This window comes from Manduca sexta, chromosome 9, assembly GCF_014839805.1.
Source record: "Manduca sexta isolate Smith_Timp_Sample1 chromosome 9, JHU_Msex_v1.0, whole genome shotgun sequence".
Classification (NCBI taxonomy): domain Eukaryota; kingdom Metazoa; phylum Arthropoda; class Insecta; order Lepidoptera; family Sphingidae; genus Manduca; species Manduca sexta.
Genome location: NC_051123.1, coordinates 4,157,662 through 4,167,856, shown reverse-complemented (window position 1 = coordinate 4,167,856; position 10,195 = coordinate 4,157,662). Strand labels below are relative to the sequence as shown.

Below are 10,195 nucleotides of genomic sequence, written 5' to 3'. Positions count from 1 at the left end.
AAGGGACGGTCCCGTTCAAAACGGGACGTCTGGTCGAGTTAGTCATAGGGCAACTTACTTTAACTAACGATGAATTTAACACACTCCTATGTCAAATAGAAGCCATACTTAATTCTAGACCACTTTATACACAGAGTAATGATCCTTCAGATCCACTGCTTCTTACTCCGGGACACTTCTTGGTCGGACAGCCGTTGACTTCATCGTTATAATTTTTAATGTTTAATTTATATTCAATTAATTTTGCACGATTCGTTCTCGCGGTTTAACGGTTGTAAACGTTTTTTTAACGATTAACTGCAATTAAAATGGACCGAGGAGATAAGAAACCGAATTACGTAAAGAGAAAGAAATCTCTCAAAGATGGAAAACTCGGAATAGAGTCGCAAGTAATCAAGAGAAAAGAATATGGTTAATAATAATAATTTTAACAAAAATTAAACCGCCTTCAAAAACCACTCAAAACCAAAAAATTATTTCATATAACAAGTATATATTGGATACCAATTTTGGAGTCAAAGTCAAAATTGCTAGCTAACTATATTTGTTGCATAGTCCATCGATGAGCTAAATTTCTTTCAAATCAATTAAAAGGAGTAAGTAGGTTTGCGTTTACTACTAACAAACATACACAGTGAAAGGTTTAATACCAAGCACATGTATGATGTTTCATCTTTTTATTTCCTCTTTTTTCGCGGCAGGGAGTGTAATACACCCACATTTGACCAGCTATAGGTAACAGGGGAAGAATTTGGGTAGTGTACAGTTCACAAATTTAAATATTTCCATTTGCTGTGCTGCGGCGGTGTGTTTATCTCCGGTGATAATCTGATTTGTTGACTTTGTACGCTGGCAGCACATTGTTTTCGTATATTCGTTAACGTATTTATCTAGCTTAACTAGCAATTTTAATTAGGCATCGACTCCAAAATTGGTATCCAATATATACTTGTTATATGAAATTATTGTTTGGTTTTGATTGGTTTTTGAAGGCGGTTTAATTTTTTGTTAAAATTATTATTATTTTTTGCTTTTGTGTTAGTAAAAAATAGACCGTCTCAATGGCATAGTTGTGTTTCGCTCATGATACGACTATTGCGCTGAGGAGTTACACCTCTGAGTAACACTGAAAAGGGGAAAAGGTGTGATGCTATATATATGTATGTAAGAAGTAGATTCAAGCAAACCTAACGCAAAAACACAACTGATATATTTGGCTCACAGTACAACTGTCGCGCTGTGGTGTAACACCTCCGCCTACCCCTGAAAAGGGTAAAGGTGTGATGCTACATATATGTATGTATGTAAGAAGTAGAGTCAACCAAACTCAATGCAAAAACATAACTAAATACGTCACAGGAAAGCTAAGTTCGCGATTTCGTTTTCTTGGACGACCAAATTATTCTAGTTTTTTTTATTTTAAAACCAAACTACCGAAGCGATGTTGAAAATAATTTTATGGGACCAATCTAGAGAGAAATTCTTTCGAATAAAAAAAGAATTTTCCAAATCGGTTCAAAAATGAGCGAGTTCTGAGGTAATAAACAAACAAAAAAAAATTAAAAAGAATCACGTCGAATTGATAACCTCCTCCTTTTTTTTGAAGTCGGTTAAAAAGTAGAGACGATTTTTTAAATAGACTGCCCTCTATAGTTAATTTAGATAACTTCAGGCTAGTTTTAGGCATCATTTCGGATTTCTTAATTAAAAAATAAATAAATAATAGACTACATTGACTGTAAAAATGTAATTTACTATGAATATATCATGCATGGTGCTGATTTCACTATTGTGACTAGCGCAGCGTTGGATTTCCTTCCACGTGTTGAATAGACGGCATCGTAAAGGTCATAGGAACTCACTGGATGCAGACTGCTTTTATCCTTGTACATTAGGTACGCCATTCATTAACACAAGCAAATTTGGAATACGACAAAAATGCTACGTCATGATGTCCTGCATATACTTAACTCATTAACCTCCATAATGCCCTGTACATTAGGCACAATATCCTTTAACACGGAACGAAACCGGAATATTACTCCAACATTGCAAGTCATACACGTAATCTTATCAACAAGCCAACCAAACCACAATCTTAGATTAACAGTGACTATAAAAGGTGACTTATTGTCTGATTTCATTAGTTTGTGTACAGACGTCTAGAAACCGCGCACAATGGCTTACGTCGGTAAAGTTTACACGTTCGACAGGCACCAGAACTTCGACAAGTACCTTAAGCACATGGGTATGTATTATCGAGTATATAATATTTATTTATTTCATTATATGGGGTGTAATAATAACAATAATAGGTAATTGATCATTCGATAATAACACGGTGAGACCACGAGTCTGGCACCCGCACGCGTCTACCTTTTTTTTTTAACGGCTGATCCTGTAGTGAACACCGAGAGGAACCTGCGAACGGTATACTGGTTCCTCCCGGCTTAACGACTGCAGGGGCTAAGGGAGTTTAGGAGGGGAAAGAAGAGGAATTGGGGAAGGAAAGAAGGATGGGAGAAGGATTACCTATCTGTAAAGTATATCAGTGATGTGTGGGCAATATTTTTTTTTTTATAGATTTCATTTAGTAATTAATCAATTAATAAGTTTTAGTTTTTAATTTATTTCAAAGTACAATTTTTTTTTTCATTTACCACTGGCAGTGAAATAAGTGTTTAGTTAAGTTTTTTTCTTTTAATAATTAGAGAGTCATTGTGAACAGTGTTTATAAAAGTGTAGATCTAATAAAAATTTAAATGTTATGGCACATCGTCGCGTCCTCCCACCAGCCGCGTCTACCGTTAGACACAGCCGGCTCGACACTGCGGGAGCGCAGGGCTCCGCCACGGACGCAGCCCGTAGGCGCGGTGTGGTACTTATAGGGTCCGCGGGACCGACGAGTTCGGTGCCGGAGAAACGTCCTTAGTTACAATGCGCTGGACAGACAGACAAAACGTAAGACACGGCCGGGCGTGGACATATATCTTTTCTGCGACCCAGTTCTCTATAATTATAATAGATCAGAGTATTGCAATATCCCTCTGTATATTTTATCTTTATCTTTGCTCCAAAAAATAAGAACATAAAATATGATAATATACAATTAAAAATCAATGACAAACTAATTCAAAGAAAATCAAATGAAAAATACCTTGACATTATTTTAGATAATCACTTAAGTTGGAAACCACATATAGAAAAAATCACGTCTAAGTTGACATCCCAAGTGGGCGTTCTTCATCACTTAGCAAAATGTCTCCCTCGAAAAGCTCAATACATTATATACAATTCGTTGGTAAAACCGCATATCGATTATTTAATTGAAATTTGGGGCACCGCAGTTAAATCCAATTTGCCAAAAACTTCAAACTAAACAAAATAAATTAATCAAAATATTATTCAACTACAAACTTAGAACACCCACGGAAAAAATATATGAAGATAGGAAAATAATGAATGTCGCTCAAACATATACGTATTATACGTGCATATTAAATAAAATAATACATAAAACTTTAAAGAAAGAAATCCTTACAAGTTTAACTTTTACTAAAAAAACCCAAATGCAAAAAATCAAACTTAGAAATGCTAACTGTTTAGTCACACGGGCACCTAGAACAAACCACGGTAACAAGAATATTGAATATGAGGGCATTCAAATATACTACAAATTACCAGCTGATGTTAAGGATGCTAAAACTATATTCAGCATTAAAAAATGTTTAAAAAAATCATTTACAGGGAAAGTAATCCGTGTATATAACCAAGCTCATAATTTTAACGGATATTATCATATTACCAATGTCGTCAAAACACATCTAGTAATAGTAGCATTCTGTATTACTGTATATCTGTGGTCGCCGGTTACTATTTAACATCGACACTTTGCCGTCGAAATATTTTTAATTTACCCACTCATTTCTATACATAATCTTAATTTATTGTATTCTCTTTTAAATTCTGTACGCTCGTAGTTAACCATGATTTTATTTTATAAATAATTATCTCAGTAAGTGAATTTATGTAATTCTTTATGAGGAAATAAAAGATCTTAAACTATATATTAGCGAGATGCACCAGTGTTAAAACATCTCCATCGTCGGAAGAAGACATGTTATCCTGTCGAAATTGGAGAGCTTAAAACCTTCATCTCTCGCGGCGCCAGCGTCACGTCCGTGCCTCGTATTTCCTATGTTTTAAACAATTATGACGGCGCCCCATACGTGCCATGTCTGCGCCCTACGTCTTATCTGTGTGGCCCCCCGCCCAAGGACGCGTTATAGTATATTATTTTTACGTTAGTGAATCGTATGGTGAAGCCTTAGACTATGTATAGAGGACGCGCCATGTCCTTCTTCCCATTTACCACGAACAATAAAATCTATAACTTTCAATGTAATAATAATAATAATAATAAAAGCCTTTATTCACCGACCAAATATAGTACCATTTTAACTTATTTGAAAAGAACCAATTAATGTAAAAGTGTCTATTTATTCTTAAAAAACCAGTTTGTAGGTCAGGTTGTCCTTTGACATAGGCCTCCCCTAGTTTCTTCCACTCATCTCTATCATGAATTAATCTTCTCCATCCTTTTGGTAGATTATCCTCCCAACTTTTAATTTGCCTTCCCTTTTGTTTTTTTCCATTCCTAGGATACCATTCCATTATATCTTTCGTCCATTTTTTCCTATTTGAGCTTTTTTATTTTTAGTAAAACATCGCTTAATTTTGTTTTTCTCCTTATTTTTGTGGACTTTCAAAATTGAATTATACATGTTAAGTGACAACGAACGAAATTGTTGATAATTTATTCTTCTTTTTCAAATAACGTACATATTGATGGTGGGCCTCTCATATGTAAGAGTCCGTCTGGGTAGGTACCACTGCAATGTCTATTACTGCCGCCAAAAAAAATAAAAACCGAAAAATTCTTGATGACGTCACACATACAGTTGAATAAAGTAGTTCTTTGGTCCACCTTACTATTGATTTAAAAACTAAGACAACGTCATTTGTTAATGTGAAATGTCAATATTACAATAGGTATCTACGTCACAACTGTCATTTTCGAAGAGAGAGAGAGAAACAAAATAAACTGTCACCTCACTTATTTTTTACTTCAAGGTTTGGTCATTACGTTTTGAGCCGTATATATGCCACCATTTGGTGCTTACGTCGTTTTAGAATATCACAACATTAAAAGTGAAAATCATGAACGAAAATATCTGATTTTTGAAAAAAGATAAAATTTGGGTCTCACAATTTTAGATCTAGTTTCATAAAATATAAACATTTGAGTTTGTTGAAAAAATGAAATGTTGTCAATTGCTCTTCAAAGTCTGTAGCCAAGACGCATTGCTACAAGCGTTAGCGCCAATAGTAAACATAAATATGTATGGGAATGACATATCCAAGCAATACAATTTTCGCAGAATTGTACACAATAAATGGAATCTCATTATTATTTGAGCTATAAGTTTGTTTCATTATCTGTAATTCCAAAACTGAGCTTGTTAAGAATAATTTGTAATTAGCGCATTCCAGAATCTATGTCATATAAAATGTTTGGCACCATAAAAGTGAATTGTGTTATTTTAATAAAAAAATACTTTTATTCAATTTCAAATAATAATAACCTCAATGCTGAAAATAATTAATTCGCAAAATTATAATTATAGCATCAAAGAGCGAGATAAGACGAAAATGAAAACTCGATTTGTTTACGAAAATAAAAAAAAAATCACAATATTGTCAAGTTAAATATTTTGTTCATAGCTAAATGTAATAAAAAAATTGAATTCGATAATTTTCATAAGAAAGATTGATTGTTTGATTAACTTTTAAAAATAGAATTACTACTATCCCCGATAAAGCAATACCAGAGACATAGGATAATATATGGAAATGTCTTATCTTTCAAGGTGTCACTGATGAGGTGATTCAACAATACGTCCAGGTTAAGGGCACCGCCGAGTTAAGGAAGGAGGGAAACAAGTACAGATACATCACTTCCTCCGCCCATGGCAACAACGAAGTCGTGTTCGAGTCTGGCGTAGAGGTCGACGATGTAGGCCTGGGTGGTATTCCGGTAGGTGTAATTTCAAGCGATGTTTAGATTAGCAAGAAAACTTGCAGAATTCGACTTCGGAAAACAATTTTTACCGCGTAAACAATCACAAGTTGACATTTAAAAATTTTAAAGCTTCCAGGACTTGCGACAAGGCGCTACTGGAATCTGAAGGTTCTTGCGCAATGTATTGTAGAAAGAACTTATTAGTCTAAACTTTGCAATAAAATTAATAATATTTTTTAAAATAGCCTTGTTTCTTTAGTCATAAGTACTTATATTTTAACATATTATATACCTACCTCAGACTTTAACTTTTCATGATCAACTAAAATTTAAAATAAATTAACAATTGATAATTTATAACAAAAACGAAGCAAAGATGTAATTCTATGAACTAATACTATGCTTGGAAAAAAAAATGCATAGCTACCTTCGGTTCAAACCTCGGGTAACTTCGGTAATTCACTGCCATTGGCTCCCGATGACGTGACGTGCGCGTTCAGCCAATGAGAGTGTGTGGACCCTGTAGATAATGCGCGAGCATTGAAAATTTTCAAAGTGAAGAAAATAGCACGCGAGACAATAGCAGCGTGTCATTTTATATATCTCCCTATTTACTTTTTTGCAAGTTATCACCTTTGTAATTTACCTCTGCAATAGTTTACTTTATTATACAGGTATCCTTAGCTTTTTCTGTAAGTATATTTAAAAACATTTACTCATGTTATAGGTCAAGTGCGTGTACACAGTCTACGGTAACACAGTGATACAGGTTGGCAACACCGGCAAAGTAATTGGCACCATAATAAGAGAGTTCAGCGAAGACCTCCTCAAAATGGTAAATAGAATATCGTGTTATAGGGGTAATTAGAAATTCATCTATTCTTGGTTGAGGTACAGTCAATGACGTTTTACAAATAGACGCGTCATAGACTAACAAAATTGCACGTAAAACAGCGCACTATTTGCTATAGTCACATACTTGTACATGTAATTACAAATCGGCTCGAAGAAGGAATAAAGAGATTCAGCATACGATCGTTAGAAAAGTATATATAGTTACAATTAATGCCGCACGCTCATTGGCCAAATCGCGTGCGACGTAAGTATAATCAGAGAAATCTGGGAAAAATTGGACACTTGATTTTATTAGTTTTATGTAAGTTTGAACTTGAATCGAGTAAAACAGTACAACATATTATATTTTTATAATAATATGCATCATTTAAATAAAATAAAGAATTAATTTATTAATGTATTTAAGTGTACATAATGTAATGAATTAATAGCAGTCCATGTTAAGGGATTCTATTACTCTAACAAAAGCACAATAGTAAATATTTACAAGTATTCGATCAAGTATTATCTAAATATAATATTATGGTTTTATTTCATACAGTGTTATTATACACCTTGATTTTATAGTCGTTTTGGAACCGAAAACTTTAAATTCTGTATCAATAATATGTTTAAAAAAATACCAATGTAATAAAATAAATATATTTTTTACAAACATTAAATTGAATGTTTACGAATAATAAATGAGAACTCGTGGTACCATGTACATAACGCAAGTAAACCTCACACGTACTACTTCGATCACTATGATCGGCGCCATTCATAACTATGAATAATAGGGAATATGTATATTTTTTTATTTGTGTAACTCGCTGATGCTTACGCTTATCACTATAGCGAGCATAGTTTTTGTTACTTTCGCTTAGCTTTAGACTCTCCTTCTCTCTTCTAGTGCATGTTTGTTGTACTGTTATGTGTATTGTACTTACACTCCTTGCTTATAAACCCTCTTTACGTGTGGACTTTATTTTTAATAATTTATATCCACTACACTCAAGGCTGATAACCTACAGTACTCCTGACAACATATTATATGCAAAATTTATGATCACCGGTTTGAGTACTAAATTCGTGAAGTCAAAACAAAGAAACAATCTAATTTTAATATTATTAGTTGGGATACTCGGTGAGCCCCCTGGCTGCCTAGTCCATGCATTGCAGAGGAAGAGGGCGTGGGGAGTTCTATTGAGACAGGAGGGTGGAATGGCAAAAAATCTTTGGAAAACACTGCTCTAATCTTATAATAGATACCCATACATGACCCAGAATATGTTTTAATTACTCTTTTTTCTTTGCAGACAATGATCCTTTCATCGTGGGACGGCGTCGCATACAGATACTACAAGGCTTAATTTAATTGTTATTTAATTTATTGGTTGTTATGATAAATATATAATTTTATAGTTATTTCTAAATTTTCGTTTATTTACAGTAACAAAATCATACATAACTCTGAATTAGGAGTACTGTTTTCTGTTTTTATTTATTTTTGTTTAAAGAAATTGCATTAAACAGATTACCGACAACAATAATCTAAATTACACTAAAGTGGGTCTAATGGCTGGTCAGAATCCAAATGCAAGTATAGGGTAAAAGCCGGATAGTTGCCTCGAACGGATACATGCCTCAGTTTCGAATACACTATAATATGATTGTTGAAAGTATTAGTGGTTGCTAATAATTGAAAGTGTCCCCCGTGTAGGCCTTCGTGACACATAAGAAGTTGAAATAGGCAGACGTATTTTGTCCGTATGCCCAAATATCTTCCGCGGCTAAGCTGACGAGCGTTGAAATTATATTAGTAAGCAATCTCTGTTGAATATTTTTATTACTTATTAAGATTTCTGTAAAATTCTTGTTTCTTAGCATGCATGCATAAGGGTTTAAATTACACTGTTTATTACTCTTTATTGTTAAATAGTTTTTATTTATTTCTCAAATAGAAAGGGCAAGTATCCGTACCAAAAAGGATAGTTGCCCTATTGACTTTTGCGGATAGTTGCCCCAGGGCAACTATCTATCTGCGACTGAACAAGCCGCAAATCCTTGCCAAAGAATACTGATTGCTATCTGGGATGATTCACGAATCTATTGAAATTAAAAACCATCAAATTTTCAATACAGAATATGGTTGGAAGCTTGAACAAGCCTGGAGTCCTATTCTACTTTTAATGAAATCGGAACCTAAAAGACCGACTGCCAGACATCAAGACACTATGAACTCATTCTCCGTAAATTGGACCGACAACAGCAAAATTTAAAAACATTGTGGTATAATTGTAAAATGTAGGTAGATATTGTAACTTTGATTTTTCGGATGACCAACACCTTAGTCCACCCCGTGATTACGAAGGTTGCAAAGTCTTCGGAACGTCGGGAGAAAATTATAATATAAAATCCGGGATAAAATCCGCAATTCGCGAAAACATAAGAAACCATTTTAACCCATTCGTGCTTGAAATGTTAGCCGGCTAACATTCCAATGACGAATGGGTATAACTTACGTGTTCTCGAATTTTCTAATTTAAAACTTAAAAAGTTTATACTATTTTTAAATGTAATAACTATGTATCTAATTAGTCCTCAATAAAGGATCACAATAAATAATGAATGCTGAATATCTACTTAAATTAATCGATGCTAACGCCAATGGTGATAACTATAATATTATAGTCATGTCTGTAAAATAAATAATAATATTTTTTCAATAATTTGTATACCTAATTACCAGTTTGTGGTCTATTTTTGTTGTAATTTTATAATTTTGATTGGTACTTAATATAAACTTAAATGAATACAAGTTTGTTTCTATCTGAAAGAAACCTAGAGAGGCATCTATCCTTACATGAGGTAAATATCCTCAAAAGTATTTTTGACGTTAGGCAACTATCTGCCATTGTAGACAAATATCCCACTTTTTAGAGGTCAAATAAAACAAGATTTATTTAAAAACTATGTAATTTATCTTAATAAAAACAGGCTAATATAGAAGATGAATGAACAATATTTCAATATGCACTTTGAATTCAACATTAAAAACAACATATTTTTATTAATAGAGCGTTTTTTAAAAGTGGGGCAACTATCCAGCTTTTACTATTTACATTTATCCAAATTAGGTGACACCTACAAGTTTGATTAACAAAAATTTATATTTAGTAATTATTAAGGACGAAATCCCAATGATAATAGATATTGACTAGCTATTATTGAGATACAGCAATATACATAAGACACGCGTACACAATCTTCTTGTAC

General features: G+C 33.4%; 1 protein-coding gene across 1 annotated transcript; it reads left to right on the top strand.

The window, feature by feature from the left end:
- The first annotated feature begins 2,096 nt into the window (after positions 1-2,096).
- Positions 2,097-8,847, top strand: LOC115449817 (fatty acid-binding protein 1-like). The gene is made up of 4 exons (XM_030177710.2): positions 2,097-2,248; positions 5,931-6,097; positions 6,810-6,917; positions 8,236-8,847. The coding sequence occupies exons 1-4, from the start codon at positions 2,179-2,181 to the stop codon at positions 8,287-8,289; spliced, it is 399 nt and encodes a 132-aa protein (XP_030033570.1). The 5' UTR covers positions 2,097-2,178; the 3' UTR covers positions 8,290-8,847.
- The last annotated feature ends 1,348 nt before the right edge of the window (positions 8,848-10,195 follow it).

Excerpts from the sequence above, each read along its gene's own strand:
- LOC115449817 (XM_030177710.2), top strand. The coding sequence starts at position 2,179 with ATGGCTTACGTCGGTAAAGTTTACACGTTCGACAGGCACCAGAACTTC. Across the intron at positions 6,098-6,809 it reads TAGGCCTGGGTGGTATTCCG|GTCAAGTGCGTGTACACAGT; the intron begins GTAGGTGTAATT and ends CTCATGTTATAG. Across the intron at positions 6,918-8,235 it reads GCGAAGACCTCCTCAAAATG|ACAATGATCCTTTCATCGTG; the intron begins GTAAATAGAATA and ends TTTTCTTTGCAG.